At 43.0% G+C, this 17,289-nt stretch overlaps 1 protein-coding gene across 4 annotated transcripts in view; it reads left to right on the forward strand.

Moving 5' to 3' along the window:
* Positions 1-17,289, forward strand: part of VPS53 (VPS53 subunit of GARP complex) — a 127,528-nt gene that overhangs the window by 49,184 nt on the left and 61,055 nt on the right. For all 4 annotated transcript variants that reach the window (XM_074343195.1, XM_074343193.1, XM_074343194.1 and 1 more), the window contains exons 9-12: positions 2,148-2,291; positions 2,739-2,881; positions 5,481-5,622; positions 15,353-15,454. In XM_074343195.1, the coding sequence (XP_074199296.1) occupies positions 2,148-2,291; positions 2,739-2,881; positions 5,481-5,622; positions 15,353-15,454 (531 nt within the window). The remainder of the gene's footprint in view (positions 1-2,147; positions 2,292-2,738; positions 2,882-5,480; positions 5,623-15,352; positions 15,455-17,289) is intronic.

Raw genomic sequence — 17,289 nt, forward strand, 5'->3', positions numbered from 1 at the left:
GTTACACTTCTCAGGTAACAAGCTTTGCCTCACTTGGCCAACATTGTGCTGGGGTCACTGCTTTTAGCTCCATCCCTCGAATTACAGCAGACATAATCTTAATGCTTTGCATGTGTCAGGGAGAGGAGAACCTTCTGAAGCTTTTTTCTGTCAATTATTTGAGCGATTTCAAGAGAAAGAACTGTGCAGCACAGAAGACCTGAACCACAGGCAGGCAGGCAGCACTTGGTGGGTGGAGATGGGGGATACGTGTCCGTTTACCCAGCCAAGGAACATTTCCTGGGTCTGCTCTACTAATTCAATAACTGGAAATATCTTGTTCGTTTTTCTTGGTGCCTCATAAAAGAAACTTAGGAAGTAGGTGGGGGTGGCTGCCCTGGCTTTGTCGATTACTTTCTATAGGAAGCCTCCCCCTGACTTTAATGTCTGCATATATCGTGGCTGTCTTCTAGCAATCGGATATTTTATTTGTAAAGCATGTTCCTTTGCAGACTTCATATTCCTTATTCATTTGCTCTAACTGTGGGGAGTGGATGTTGGAAAGCTGCTCTGTAAAAAGGAGTTAGAAGATATTCACAAATTGTATACACTAGGCTCTTCTTAGTCCAGGGTCTGCTTTACTATCCTGTGCTGTCCAGCCTGGTTTTAAGAAGTTTCAGAAAGATGTGGATGAAGTCTAGCTTTATCCTTCGGGAAAAAATAACATTGACCTAGTTTATATCTTTTTTCTCAGACCCCACCAGGCAGATGAGGTTAAAATGGTTTTCTTTAACAACTTATTTCCCTTTTCTCAGACTGAGTGACTTAATTTTTTTTTAACAATTTTCTTTTTTCCTGATAGTGACTGTTGACTTCTTTTAAAAGCATTGTGTTGTTATTACTATTTCATAAATGGAAAAATCAAGATTTAAAAAAACTTACCCAAGGTTACCTCTTAAGTCCTTTTTAAATGAAAAACTCTGAGCCCACGAACCCATAGGTTTTAACTTGTGTGAGGTCACCATCAGATCAAATATTTTCATCCAGAAACCAGAGTTGAGCAGGCAGAGTGCTCAGCCACTTGGCACAGAGCAAGTCAGCATTTTAACAATTTAGCTCTCCAGCAGCTTAAGTAACACTTAGGAAACTCTTTTGGGGGTGGGGGGCAGGTAATTGGATTTATTTATTTGTTTTTAGAGGAGTTACTGGGAATTGAACCCAGGACTTTGTATATGCTAAGCATGTGCTTTACTGCTTGAGCTATACCCTCCCTCCCCACACTTAAGAAACTCTTGATCTTCAGTTGAAATAGATAAACTGGATGGAATTGACCAAAAAAAAAAAAATTCATAGAGGTTTGGAAGACCCTTACTCATCACCTAGTTAAAGTCCATTTTTTTCATTTGTTTCTCAGATGAATTTCAATAACTGTGCCAAAGCTACATGACTATTCAGCCAAGCCGAGAGTAGATGCCAAGCGTTCTTTTTACCATAGGCCACTCAGCCAACCACGTTCATTCAGTAAATTACTATAAAGAAAGGTTCAGCAAGATTTGAATTGCCTTCAGTAATAACAAAGGCCTTCCCCATGACGTATCAACATAGCCCCTTATAGTTTTCCACTGTTCTTTTCAGGTCATGGGGCCAGTAGCAGAGTATTTTACCTTTGGCTGCCTGTCTGCATGGTTGACTACCAGTGAAACAAAGTTGGTGGTTTGGAACCTGGTTTTAGGTTTTAAATGCCACCATACTGTTTGACACAAATATAGCATTTAAAAACAGGAATTCAAGGTTGGAATCAGGAAAGTGAACACATGGAGTGAGACTGGTATTGCTCTGACTTTCAGGGGCTCTTCAGGAAAGTGATTTCAGTTCTGGTACTCAGAAAGCAACATTTCCTACCATCATAGCTGGCCCTGGTTCCAAAATGTCTCCTTGCTGATTTGCAGATTAACTTTTGTATTGGCTTCTGCAGACCAGCTTAATGATTCTTTCATCGAGGAACAAGTAACTAAAATATCCATCCACAGCAGAAGAATGAGTGTCAGGGGAGTGGAAGGAATAATAACATCACGAATGGAACAAGAAGCAGCAGCTGTCAGAGGCCATAAGATTTAAAGGTTGTTTCTGGCTTTTGGACTGGTGTGTGTGTGTGTTTATTTTACCAGAGGCCGGGAGGACCCAGCAATGTCCTACGAGATGCGTGTCTGGTTGCTAATATTTTGGACCCCAGAATCAAGCAGGAAATCATCAAAAAGTTTATTAAACAGCATCTGTCAGAGTATCTGGTACTTTTTCAAGAAAACCAAGATGTAAGTGTTGACAAAATGAAATCAGATGTTACATTTGAGTTTTATTGAAAATTGAATGCCCTCAAGTCTATGATTTATACTTTATTAGTATTACTGTCTTAAAGTGTTGATTGTTGACCCGTGAATTAGTGGCTGACTGTACAGTTCAGTGATTCTTAACCATCTGGGGGTCACTGACCCTTTGGAGAAATTATATGAGAGCTACAGATCTTCTCCCCAAAAATGCACCTGTGCAGAACATTTCAGGAAATTTATAGACCCCTGAAGCCCAGGCATAAGCCCCAGGTAAAGAACCTCTGGATCAAGTGAAAAAGTAGCCTAGACTCTTTAAAACCATGAGAAATAGACTGGTTGTATTTTTCTTGGTTTTGTGTTTTTGCTTATTTCCTTAAACTGTCAATACTGCTTCTAAGCACTGGCGTGGCTTTTGTTCTCTGCTTTCCTCAGGTTGCCTGGCTGGACAAAATCGACAGACGCTATGCCTGGATAAAACGGCAGCTTGTGGACTATGAGGAGAAATACGGCCGGATGTTTCCACGCGAGTGGTACATGGCCGAGAGGATTGCAGTAGAATTTTGCCACATCACAAGGTAGATGCCAGCTCTCTACTGGTTTTGGTGTAAACCGAAACCAATTGAAATCAGTTGATTGAAACTAATCCCTGCATCTCTGTGGGTTCCATATTCTCTTGTGGATTACCACTTTGACTTTTTTTGTGTGTTTTGAAAGTCATTATGCTTTTCTCTTTCTTTTTTTCCTTTTTGTTAGTGGAGGTACTGGGAATTGAACCCAGAACCTCATGTATGCTAAATATGTATTCTACCACTGAGCTACACCCCACCCTGGAAAGTCATCTTTCTAATGAGAACTTCTTCACCTATGCTGAACTGCCTTCCCTCAGAAGACTCCTTTTTTGTTGAAAGTCAGATTTTATGTACCCCAAACCAACTCCCACACTCCAACTGTAGCTGTATCCCACCTTCTCCAACTTCAGGGTTCCAACCCTGGAGGAGAGAGCATCATGTGAAGAAAGGGTAAAGACTTGATAAAGAAAAATGAAAAAGGGCCCATGAGAGCCCTGGACCAGTAGCCTGTATCCAGAGCACTCATTTGTCTGTTTTGCCGGAAGAGCGATACGTGCACACACAGCAGCAAAGTCTGCTCTTATCTTTGCTCTAGGACTTTCCTTTTTGTGTGAAAAGACATTGCCTTGAACAGCCTGCCTTCTGACTTAACCAACTGAAAGCTCATCAGCCAGATCTCCCTATAGTGACTCATGGCCCCACATTTCCCCATGTGTCTGTACCACATATTTCACTGTGCAGTGAGTGTATATCCATCATCGTTCTGCTTTTCTGACCTGCTTGGTAGATGGTTCCAGAGGGACAGGGGCAGCGTCTACTTCAGTGAAATAGTGGACATTCAGGAAATAGCCACTGAGCAAATTTCCTACCCCTAGTACAGTGTTTATAGTCTTTGGATAGTTAATATAATTGGTATCTGAGTGTTCTGAGTATTTTAAAGAGCTTCTCTCATTCATCCTGTCTTCAGTTTCCATGAGTGTAGCCCAGGGCCAGATAGTCCATTTATATCAAAGAATTAAAGCCCAGGAAGTATAGATCTGTGTATCCAGGACAAAGCTCAAGCTGGAGTCAGAAGTTCTTAATCTTGCCTTGCAGCTGTACCACAACAGTGGTGTAACTGGGTTTTATTAGTTATATAGTCCTTCTAATGGTGCACATTTACATTAATTCCAAGTTTCTTTAAAACAAAAAGTCCCATATTAAGCAGAACTCCACCAACTTAGAGCAATTCATGGTAGTCATCTTTCTTAAAGTCATGGAGTACAGTCAAGTTGTATGCTTTGAAAGCACATTGTGTGTGGGGAGGGGGGGTTTCTTAAGGGACATTGGCTAGTGATTTTGTTTTGTGTTTTTTTTAAATGGGCTTTATTTTTTAGAGCAGTTTTAGATTCACAGCAAAATTGAGAGGAAGATACAGAGACTTCCCGTACACTCCTGCTCCCACACATGCATGGCCTCCCCCATCATCAGTTATCCCGGACCAGAGTACATGTGTTACAGTCAATTAACTTGCATTGACACGTCATTGTTACACATTTCATTTCTTTATTATTATTTATTTTTACACATCATTATTATCCAGAGTCTGCAGTTTACATTAGGGTTCACCCTTGGCATTGTACATCCTATGTGATGGTTGTTTTCAGAAACACATTTGCTACCATAGATTTAGATAACCTTTTAGTATTGATTCAAGGTCGATTGTGGTTGTCACTTTCCAAGTCCTGATTAGCAAAGAAGGAGCGAATTCCTTGAGAAATTGATAACTAATTCTCTTTAGCCTACAGTTCAGTGACTTGCAGAATTTATTGTCTGTGAAAAATGAAGTCGGCTGGAGACTGGGAGTATACTGAAGCCAATATTCTGCTGCTGTTGTATCAGCTAATGGCAGTGTTGCAGCCAAGCTTTCATTGTTCAAGTTTTGGCTAAAATCCTACAGATACATAATTTTCAAATAAACTCAGAGGCTCTTTGTCTGACTTTCGTCAATAATTGCATGAGATGATGGTCATAGCTCAGCAGTTACTGAGAGCTCTTCCTGTCCCTGCTCGCTTCCAGCTTACATTCTGAGAACGCAACGCCAGAGTGGCACGAGAGCTTTATAGGCAGGAACCACCCAAACATGTACATGTCACTGCCACATGGGGATTCCCACTTCTCATGTCTATTTCTAGGGCTCCTGCTCTCTGGTTGGAGAGATAGTTATTGAGCTCCCTAGAAGAGGGAGGGCTTTGTGAGTCAGTAATTAATGACTTGTGTAATTACATAGAATGTATGCATTTTTATAAAATACCATGTCAATGCTTCATATATATTATTAACAAATTATCAAAAGGTTTAGAGATAATAAAAATAGTAGTAGCTATGTAAACAGATTGATGTCCATAATCCTTGATGGGTTTTTTCCCACCTTAAAATTCTTATTTAGAAGATATATTTCTATTCCTCAAGCATTAAACTTAGTTGGTAATAGACCTCAGGATTTGAAATGACCATAAAGTTTTTTGTTTGTTTGCTTGTTTTTAGTATAAGCTAAAATCACTTGCTTTGTTTTGTCTCGAATGATCAGTTTGTTCGACAGCGTTCTTATCTCTCTCATTTGAAGGACAGAACTTGCCAAGATCATGCGCACCAGAGCTAAAGAAATTGAAGTGAAATTGCTTCTTTTTGCTATTCAGAGAACGACTAACTTTGAGGGATTTCTTGCAAAGCGCTTCTCCGGATGCACCCTGACAGATGGAACTCTGGTAAGACCATCCTGAGAGAGGCTGGACCAGGAAATCAATGGCTTGGGTTGGGTGGGTGGGCTTCACTTCAGAAGTTTTTCACAGCATGGTGGTTCCATCCATTGGCTCAAGTGCTTAGTCCCCTATTCTAGGGATTTCACTGAATTCATGTGAATAGTCATACAGAGCACTCTGTGGATTTATTATTTGTCTACTAGGCAGTGCCTCATGTTTCTAGAATGTCCTCTCATCATTTTATCAAAGAGTTAGCCCCATTTTACAGACTGGTAATTTTGTGAGTCATAGAGACCCCACTTACTCAGTCGCAAATACCTTATCACATGATCAACTCCTGAATTTTATTAGAATTAGGATATGTTTGGAGGAAGATGTACCAAGGAAGAGGCGAACTACACCCTGAAAAGCAGAAAATGCTGATTTCTGTATCGTCCATCATTGAAGAGTGGTTACAAAAAGTGTGGCATATCCACCCTGTGGGGGGGTTACAGCAGTTTGGAAGTGGGAGAATGGGGGTTAGATCTAGATGTGTAATCATAGGAAGAATACCTTTCAGATACCTTAGGTCCAAAATGTAAGCTGCAGCCCAGTACATATGGTATAATTCCATTCATGTAAATAGCATGTTTATGTATGTATATATGTAAGAAAAAGAGCTGGAATTTGTAACAGTGGATGTCTCTGGGGAAGGACGTTGGAGTGAGAATAGGTAGAGAAGCAAAGAATTTTTTTTTTCATTTTACTCTTGTATGTTGTTTGAATTTTTCTTACACAAATATATTTACATACTTTTTAAACATACTTTTTGCATTTACATACTGTAACAAAGTTTTTTTTTCAATATTTTTTTTAATGAGGGAGATGGCCCAAACATTGACTTCCAAACTCTTTCTTCTAATTCTTCTTTTTTAAAAAAACAGAGTATAGTTGATATACAATGTTGTGTTAATTTCAGGTGTACAGCAAAGTGATTCAGTTATATGTATATATGTATGCATACATATATATGCATTCTTTTTAGATTCTTTTCCATTATAAATTTCTACAAGATATTGAATATAGTTCCCTGTGCTGTATAGTAGGTCCTTGTTTATCTGTTTTATATATAGCAGTGTATATGTGTTAATTCCAAATTCCCAATTTATCCCTTCACCTTTCCCCTTTGGTAAGTGTAAGTTTGTTTTCTATGTCTGTGAGTCTGAACTCTTTCCTCTAACAAACTCTCATGTGGAATCCACACAGACTAGTAGCTGACAATTCTTGCACATCCCCATGTGTCTCACACTGTGCTGGCTGTGTTTGCCTGCTGTCCATCCCTTGGCTTCATCCCCTGTAGGAAGTAGGTGTCACATGGACAGGCTCTGTCCAGCTAACTGTTTGGGAAATCTGTCCCTGTGAAGAGTGCTTAAATAACATAAGTGCTAAATACCTGTTTTGAGCCATCTTCCCCTCCTTTGGCTGGACCCTACTTCCTAGTGATTTGGGGAGCTTTAGGGTGCCAGGGGAACAAATGACCAGCCCCTGTATCTGATGACCAGGATGGCCTGTAGATTTGGGGCTGTCCCGGGACACGTCAGGTCTCACTTGTGCTAGGAAATGCCCCACAGGTCAAAGGAACTAGAGTAATGTGGGCAGGAAGGGCCCCCTCTAGACAAGGGGAGGCTACTGTGCGGAATCACCACAGGGAGACTATGAATAACTGGCAGGAGCTGAATGTAAGTTTTCAGAGACAGTGCTTTTTTGTTGAAAACCGGTATGGAGATGTCAAAGTGGCAGTTGGTCACCTGTTTACCCACTTGTGTCTGAGGGAGAAGAGGGCTGGAGGGACCTGTTTCTCCTGGCAGCCTGTCCTCCTTCCACAGTCACTCACTGCCAGGACCAGGCTCCTGGACTGCAGCCTTCCATCTCTTGGGTGCCCCGTGCTCTGTGGCGTCGGGCGGGGTCACATGGATCACCTGAACCTTTCCCACCAATCCCTTCCTTTTCCGACTTCTGTTTTTGAAATTTCCTGGCATGATCGATTGACAACGTCTCCTCGAGTTATTCAGCTGTGACTTTCCTCTCCCGTCAAGTTTGCAGAGAGCTTCAGATTACAAATCCTTGGCCGGAAAATCCTGCTGAGCCGGGAGCTCTGTAGTCACCCCTCCAATTTGCCCACTGTCTTCTGCACAGACTTCTCCTCATGACTCAACTTCTTGAAGTCAGACTCTTCCCCCAGACTGTTCTTTGTCCCAGTTATCATGACCCAGCAGTCTTTCTGCCTTCCTAGTCCTGATGGGGGCTGCTCCATAGCCTTCCAGGATTTTTCCCTTAAAGATTAGTTTCTGGAAAGGCAGCAGAACCCCTCGCCTCTTTCACAAGGCAGGCCAGGTCTTGGGGAATCGGTTCACCGCAGCCCTGCTGTGGGGCGATGTGAAGGTCGTGCTCCTCAGTGTAGGTGGTGTTCACTCTGAGCCTGGTCCTCCCAGCACCTTGCTGGGGGACCAAATGGGGCCACACCTTCACTCGTAGCCTGTGAGCCTCTGTGTCAGGGACCTGGGGGATTAGTCCTGACCCCTGGCTTTGCTCCCAACAGGCAGTGTTGGGAAGAGGCTGGCCTGGGCTGGGCCAGGAGCTCCAACTTGCCTGCTGCCTCGTCTAGCAGTTGGACACCCCACCTGAAGACCTGCTGCTCCTTGTCTCCTTAGCTCTTCCCCATCCTGCCTTGATCCCAGGATATGCTTTTTGCAAAATCTTTTGTGGTCACCATTTTGTTTCTGGCTATCAGAATAAATTACAAAATGAACCAAAGTATATCTTGATACCCTTTAACATATGCCAAATTTCATAGAATGTTAGTGAATTCCTTGGAAAACTATAGAAAAGGTAAGAAGTCAGCCAAAGGGCCAAGGTGACCAGAGACCTTCCCAGGCCTGCCTCCTGCCTCCTTTCACTCAGGTCCTTCTAAGCCCCTTGGTGACTGATTGACAGACAGTGAGGGTGAGCGTGTGAGGGGGCTGTTCCTAACTGATCAGTGTGATGCATTCATCTTTTGCTCTTTTTTGACAGATGCAAATTGACATCTTTTAGAAATACAGACTGAAAGAACCTGAAGGACAGACAGGGCTTGTTTTGTTTTTACTCTACCAGCCCCTACAGGTTTATAATGTCCTGTAACTGTTAGTGGAAGAAGGGAGCTGCCAGGACTTCTCGCTAATTGCCTAAACTCTTGACCCTTTAGGAGGGATTTAAAATAGTCTGTAAATTAAAATGCCTTGAAATTAAAAGCAAATGTCTGCATATGACTTAACTATACCCACATGCATTATTAGTGACTTGATGATTAGATTTAAGGGTAAACATTATACTCAGCCTCTATGAAAGCAGAGTAGGTTGGGTTAAGTTTTTATAACTGGCTCACTGAACTTGGGAGGGTTTTTTTTTCTTTTTAAATAAAATTAAAAGTGTTCCCATTTCATGCAGCTGAATTTCCCCTCCTCTTGGCATTGCATAAGCTGCCTTTTTAAATAGAATCGTCCTTTGGCTTATAGGGGTCATTTTAATAAACATTTATACTTGCCCAGTTAAAAAAATTACATTATAAATATAGGTATGATTTTCGACCATATGATTTAAACATAAGAGTACTTGCAAAAGGCTCACTACATGTGAAAGGCCACACAGTGCGTCTTACCCTATGCCTGAGTCGTCCAACAGCTGAACAGCTGCATTAGGGAGAGTTTGGAGGAGGAGGAAGAGGCAGGGTCTCAGCAGTCCTGCCACAGAACAAGGACTTCCGTCCTGAGCAAGGAAGTAGCTTTCCCTGCCTGGTGAGCCACAAATGTTTGGTGTTGCAGAATATTTTATATATGGTTTATTTGATGCTAAAGGAATATAGTCCTTCATTTGAATAACATCCTGAGAGGAAATTAATTTGTTTCTGAGAAGAAAGTAATCCATGGTCAAGATAGAAAATTTGCAAGTCATAGGCAAGAATGGAAAAGCAGAAAAAAGTCATTTGTTTTACCGTTAGTCAGAAATGAGGATTTGGCTGTGTTTGTTCTGTACATTTTATACAGTTGAAAGTGCACTTCTTTTTTTTTGATTTTTTAAAAATATATTTTTATTGAAGTATAGTCAGTTTACAATGTTGTGTCCGTTTCTGGTGTACAGCACAATACCTCAGTCATATAGGAATATATATACATTCATTCTCATATTCTCCTTCACCATAGGTTATTACAAGATAATGAATATGGTTCCTTGTGCTATACAGTATAAACTTGTTTATCTATTTTATATGTATTAGTATCTGCAAATCTCGAACTCCCAATTTATCCCTTCCCCCTGTGGTAACCATAACTTTGTTTTCTATGTCTGTGAATCTGTTTCTGTTTTGTAAATGAGTTCATTTGTCTTTTTTTTAAGACTCCACATGTAAGTGATATCATGTGATATTTTTCTTTCTCTTTCTGGCTTACTTCACTTAGAATGACATTCTCCAGGTTCATCCTTGTTGCTGCAAATAGCATTGTTTTATTATTTTTATGGCTGAGTAGTATTCCATTGAAATTGTACTTCTGAAGCACATTTTTTTTTTACTGCTTATTTCATTTTTAAAATTGAAGTAGAATTCATATAACAAAATTTCACAAAAAAACTCACCATTTAAAGTGTGCAATTCAGCCGCTTTTAGTATATTCACAAGGTTGTGCTACCATCCCAGTTACCCAATTCCAGAGCATTCCCATCATTCCCAAAGAACTGCCCCCCAGCAGTTTTAATATTTCATTGTATGGATATCCATTTTGCTTGTCCATTTATCGGTTGTTAGACTTTTGAGCTGTTTCCACTTTTTGGTTATTATAATGCCATGAACATTTGTGTACAAGTTTTTGTGTGAACATGTTTTCACTTCTCAGGGTTGTATCTAGGAGTGGAGTTGCTGGGTTGAATCGTAACTCCATGTTTTAACTTTTTGAGGAGCTGCCAGACTTTTCTGTAGCAACTACAGCATTTTACATTCCCACCACCAGTGTAGGAGAGTTCAGAATTCTCCACATCCTTGCCAATATTACTTTCCTTCTTTGATAATTTGAAATGTCCAGCTAAGGCCTGTGAAAGGGATTTGTGCAGGCAGACCCAGGTATGAATATACTACTGCCTAAGGCCAGCTTCTCTCTTCCCAGCAGTAAATTAGATAGCTTGGCTGTCCTGTGGCACTTCTTGTTTTGGAGGTGCTGGGAATCCCAAGTGGTTTAATTAGTAGGAATTAACTTGCAGTATGAAGAATTTTTCCTTCCTGTATGGACTTGAAATCAACCATCATCATAGCAAAAAGAATGAATTCTTTTAAAATTGGAAAGTCATTCATTTCTTGACAAGTTTTTAGTTTCACTTAGCAGCCCCAGAGCTTATGGAATATGTCATTTGAGTTATTTAAAACCTAAACCTAAACTTGTAATTCTCTGTGGTCCAGGATAGCTGCAAAGCAGGACTGAGAAGTGTGGACTGGTTGGCTCTGACAGCAGGGCTCTTACACAGGAGGCTGAGTCGTGCTGGTGATTGCTCCCTGCAAAGACTTGTCCTTTCATCACAGCAAATTAATCTGAGCAGTAACACAGCCCCCTAAATAGCAGGAGTCCCTCCCCACCCCTCAGGGTTTTGTAATATAACATTTGCCAATAGGATGGCGGTGCATGCAGTACTTCAAGGGCTTCGTTGGAGACTAGGGGAGAACAGAGACACTCTGGGGACCTTTGCCTTGTAATTTGATGGGCCCATTGCTTTCATTTCCTGGAGAGATCCCAAAGTGATGGAAAATTAGGGACAGGATCTCACTTGTGATTAAAAAGAATTCTTTTTACAAGTCTTCTAAGTCCTGCACTCCCATCTCTTTCCCTCCTGATGGTTGCTTCACTGAGGGAGGCACAGCCACAATTCTGGGTTAGTTACTCGCCTGCCCCTCTTAACCTCCAGTGAAAGCCCCTATGTACCGAGCTTCCCCTGTGGCCAGACGTCATGTTAAGCTGCTTAATATACATAGTCATGCTATATGTATGTTACCTCATTTCATTTCCATGACAGCTCCAGGCAGCGGGTATTAATATCCCTTCACATTGCAGCTGGAAGGCCTGAGGCTTGGAGAAGTTAAGCAACATACCCAAGTGGTGCAGCCTGGACTTGAACCCAGGCCCATCCCTCGGTTAATGGTTGCACCAGCCACACAGTTGCTCAGACCAGAAAGGTGCATGACTCTTGCTTCCTTTCTTTCCTTCACCCTCACATCCACTCTCTCGACAAGTCCTCTGGGTTCTGTCTCCTAAATATGTCCCAGATCTGGCCACTTTTTTTCATCTCCACAGCTCTAGCTTAGCCTCTCCCAAATCAGCCTCTGACCCAGGACACTACAGCGGCCTCTTCAAAATGTAAAACTCGATCCTAGCACTGCCCTGTTTAAACCCCCATTGATTGCTCTGTTGCAGTGAAAAGAAAACCGTGTTTCTCACAGCCCACAGCAGGCTGTGTGATTGGGCTCCTGCTGCGTCCTTTCCTCGTGCCCCCATCTTCCTTTCCGTCCCGCAGACTCAATAGGCTCGCTCCAGCCTGAGCGCTGGATGCCCCCAGTGAGAATGCTCTTCTCCAGATTGTTGCCAGACTGGCTCCTTCTCATTCAGGGCTGCTCAGATCTCACCTCCTCAGAGAGGCCCTCTCGGATCACCATGAAAAGAAGTACTTCCCCAGCCACACCCCCAGCCCACCCCTGTTCCTAAATTTTATTTTCATCACAATCCTCCCTACTTTGTCTTATTCAGTGTGCCTAGAAGAATGCCCAGAGTAGAGTAGATGCTCAGTGCATAGCAGGTGAATGGAGGGCACCATGAGCTGTGCCCTTTGCCTGGAAAGCCCCGTCGTCCCATACCCTTCCCGTATGTAACTCTGGGGGACCCCTCAGTTCTGGCTTCAATGTCCTTTCCTCAGGGAAGTTTTCTGTGACCCTCTGCCTTTACTTTTCCCGCTCATGTGATTATTTGATTCCAGTCTGTCTCCTGCCCGAGTGTGACCCCCCTGAGGGCAGAGAGCGGTCTGCCCTGCTCCCTGCTATATTTGTTGCCCTGCACATCCCTTTGTCAGCTAGTGAATGGAGGATGAGTCCCGTTTCTGGTAACAGCTTAGTCCCCAGTTGGAGTGTGTGTGCCTCACGTGAATGAACAAGGAGTTCCTGAGTGCCCCGATGCCCTCGGCAGGCCCAGCAGGATGTTCATAGAGCCAGCCTGGGGGGCTAGGAAAGACCCATCTACTCCTAGGAATCTTCTGACCTGGGACCCCAAACAGCTAGTCCCCGCGAGACTTACTGCCTTCCATGTTACTCTGCTTTTTCCATGATACCCTTTATGTTTGCTTCTTACTACTTACATCCATCCATTGGACACCCCACCGGTGAGCGTGGAGCCCAGCAACACCCTCTGTCCACTTCACCAATGTCCCCCTTTTGTCATGATTTCCAGTAACACATTGTTTTCAAGGAGACCCACCTGTATTTAATTGTGAGATGTTATTGTCAACCCTGGTAGACCTAGCAGTATATGGGGAACGTCTAGTTCAAAAATCCATATCCCGTTTCTATCATTGAATGATTTTGAACACAGCTTTTCACTTCTTTTGTTGACTTGCTCTCCTTATGTCCAGAGGACCAAAAGACTCAGAATCGTTGGGGTTCTGCTTAACAGTATGATTTCCAAACCAGCTGTTGAGCCAGTGGGATCAGGAATCCAATGCTATTAACTAATTTAACTTGTTGAAGCGTAAGCATCAGATTCCCTTTCTCACCACTCCCCTCTCCCTGAAATACCAGCAGCCTTCACAAAGACAACTAAAACTTAGAAATACGATTTTTTTTTAAAAATTGCTTTCTAAAAATAGCCTAATTCTCAATGTAAATATAAATAGCTTTACATTTTTTGGGTTTTTTTTCCCCCATGTCAGGTAAGGAAGCCAGAGTTTGGAGCGTGTACATTGGAAATGTTTGCTGGGTTATTAGACCCTGTTGTTTCTCAGCAAGGTGCCACAAAAAATCATTGTCCTGCTACTGATTACCTTAAGCTAATGCATTAATCACAAGACTTTCTTGCTACACTGAGGCTTTGTCTAGCCACATCATAGCATCCAAGTGTTTTGGCCAAGAATGAAGTCGTTTACATGAGTGTAAGCAGAACTGTGTTAAAGCCTAAACCAGACACAGGTGTGGTTTTTGTTTTTTAAGTTTTATTTTTTCTTTTTGTTTTGTTCTTTTCTTTCTTTCTTTCTTTCTTTCTTTCTTTCTTTCTTTCTTTCTTTCTTCCTTCCTTCCTTCCTTCCTTCCTTCCTTCCTTCCTTCCTTCCTTCCTTCCTCCCTTTCTTCCTTTCTTCCTTTCTTCCTTTCTTTCTTCCTATTTTTTTAGTAATATCTTCAGCTGATATCCTGGCACCTGACAGAGTCATTCACACACTCTAGTCCACCTGCCATCCTTCTTGGCTTAGGGATTAGTTTGAGTTGCTCCCCTGATATATGCTCGATGTCCCAGGTACATTTAGAAACTCCCTCTCCATGTGGCTTGTCTCCAAAGAGCCATTCCTTTCCCCTCCCCCTTTTCCCCAGCACCCGCCAATCCCTTTTATCCTGCTTGTCCATCTAGTTTCCTTTCTGACAGAACACCCAGCTCCCTGGCAAAAACAACATCTGGAGGTCAAATTGTTAGAAAAAAAAAATTCCAAAGAGCTGCCTCGATTCTGTTGTTGCGCTGCAATTTTCATCACTAACATGTATCATGTGCTTCCTCCAGGACTTCACACGCTTTATCACATTTAATCCTTCAAGTAGTCCTGTAACTGAATCCTCATCCAGCACAGGAGGCTGCTGTGACTCAGAGAAGCTAGATGTTTTTGCCAACGCAGCAGTATTAGAGCTGAAACCCACACCTCCTGCCTCCAGCTTTCCCACCGGCCTGTGGTCCCACCCAGTGATATCTTTTGCAAGAGTGGTCATATTCAGGAGCTGGGAAGTCATTTTTCTCCAGAAGATTTTGTTGTGATTGTGATAAGGGACTTATTTGGGAAGGGACTTCTGTCTGTAATCTCAAACACAAAAGATTAGCTTTATAGTTTGTTCTTTTTGTTTTTTTTCTTAACAGAGGCATTGGGGATTAAACCCAGGACCTCATGCACGCCAAGCATGTGCTCTACCACTGAGCAAAACCCCCCACCCCCCTGTAGTTTGTTCTTGAATTCAAACCCATCTGGCATTTTGATTCATTCATATTTATGAAGACCATGCCAGGCACCAGATACAGGATGGGGAACAGGACAGACAAGATCCCTGCTGTCACAAAATCTAGTGGGGAGAAGATGGAGAAATGAGCAGTTGTGGGATTTTAGTAAATATCTGGGTAGGTGACGTACCAGGTAGGATGGGAGCAAGTGGCAGGGACATCTAACTTGGACTTGACAGATGGGGAAGGCTTCTCAGAAGAGGAGACTTTTGACTTGAAGACTGAGTTAGATTGGGATTGGGATTGGGTGGGCAGTAAGGTTTCAGGAAGAGGAAAAAGCCGTGTGAAGGCCTGGAGGTGAGGATGTGGCCCATGTTGTCTGTTTTTGCCCATTAGTTCAGATTTCATGATTCAGCTGTGGGAGAGACCTGGCAGAGCAGCTCAGTGGGGAAAGCTTTTGAATATGCTCAGACAATACCCATCTCTTTCTCATGTTTTCTTAACAGAAAAAACTCGAGTCTCCACCTGCCTCCACCAATCCGTTCCTGGAAGATGAGCCGACACCAGAGATGGAGGACCTGGCGATGGAAAAAGGAGAATTAGAGCAGGTAAGCCTGGGTTGGGTTTCCTCGTGCAGCGTACCTAATGTCACTTCCTGACAGTGGGTCTGCTCGCTCTAAACATGATCCCTTGGCTCTTGACCACATTCAGGAATTACAGCTTTGGTGGTCTTCGTAGAAAGCCTTTATCTGAATGTACGTTTAGAAAACTGAGTGGAAGAGCAGCCCTTCCTGCCCCAGCCCTCTGCTCCCATCACTGGAATTAGCCACACACGCACAAGCTTCATGAGCCCACGTGGTGGGGCAGCAGAATTCCAACCCCCCCATCAGTGTCCCCTGAACTTGTCAGCTGAGCGTCCGGTTGTCCCCTCGTCTGGCCCAGTGATGACACGAGAGGCTGAAAGATCCCCGGTGAAGTTAGCACACGACCAGCCAGGAGAGGCCTCCGCCCTGTGGAAGCCATCGGGGCAGCCCGGAGACACCAAGCTGACCAATGGCATATTTGGAGAGTGACTTTTCAGGGAACACTAGCACTTTCATTTCCTTCGGCTATTTCTGTCCAACTCTAAATTTCCTCTCCCTTCATCCTACAGAAGGGTGTTTTTGTCTCACTGCCATTTTATGACAACAGAGGTTAGAGCAATAAATCAGGACTTTTCCTGTCTGGATTAGTGATCCTTCATTTTAATTTTTCTCCACTTGGCTGCTGGAGGATGATTTTCTGGGACTGTTTTGCTCCAGACACCACCGAAAGGGAGGCTGGCCAGGAAGAGCCACTCTGGGAAACCCGGACCCGTGCACTTGGTGGTTAACCCTGCGTTCTGAGCACAGGGAGGGTGGGGGGACCGTCCTGGTAGGAGCCCACAGAGCAGAGTTTCCAGGAGCAGTTCTGAAGTGATGCAATAAAGTGTGTCTGATTCACTGATTAAATAATTATGATAATGTGGACGCCTCAGATTTTTATGGTGTTTTAGACTTGAAAAGTCTTTTACAGGCTTTATTTCACTTCATCTTCACAATGCCTGCCTCTCCTTTTATAGGATTTAATATGAGCTGCTGTGCGCATGGCTCAGAAAGGTTAAGTGGTTTACCCAGGGTTGCATAATTTAGATGTGGAGGAGCTAGGCCCGGAAGCCAGGCCTAGAAGTCAGAGACTAGACCTCCTTTCCTGGAGCTCTTGCTGTTATACCATGATGTCTCCCCGAAAACTGGAAGGCATAGAAATGAATCCTGTGAAAAGAAGTGAATGAATAAAGCTGAAGGGATGCCTTGAGGCTGTCCCAGGGATTAGATGTAATTGATTTAAAGCCGTCGTATAAATTAACCTGGGAGAAAACAAAAGATTTCTTCTAACTAGAGGAATATACCTATCACACTTTGAGAGGATGGACTGGGATGGAAAAGAAGAGTCCAGGCGTAGAGCTCATTCTTCTGGTGTCTCTTCCACCCACACTCAGTCACCTGTACCATCTGAGCTGGCCTTGTGTAGTAGGACCATTTTCAGGGCCCTCATGGCTCCCCAGTGCAAGTGACTGTCATTGTCATGTCTAGGATTGTGTAGGTGAATACACAGGTGCTTAGTATTGCTGCCATGAAAAGTAACTAGTCGTCCGATACTTCTGATGAATAGTTGAATAAATTTTGTTGTCTACTTACCTAAAAAACATTTTAGGAATTCCCCATTAGCTACAAAATTGGTTTTGCCAGGTAAAGTGTGATTTTTCTTTTTTGTGGAACTTTTTGCTCATTTAGGAAGCTTGGGGTTATTGTCTTAAGGACAAAGACCTGCTCATTCTGAGGACACAGAACATAGGTACACAGGGTAAAGCAGAGTTGCGTGCTGGGGGAGATGCCAGACGCTGGTCTGCCGATAGCTGACCTTG

This window comes from Camelus bactrianus, chromosome 16, assembly GCF_048773025.1.
Source record: "Camelus bactrianus isolate YW-2024 breed Bactrian camel chromosome 16, ASM4877302v1, whole genome shotgun sequence".
In the NCBI taxonomy this organism is placed as follows: Eukaryota; Metazoa; Chordata; class Mammalia; order Artiodactyla; family Camelidae; genus Camelus; species Camelus bactrianus.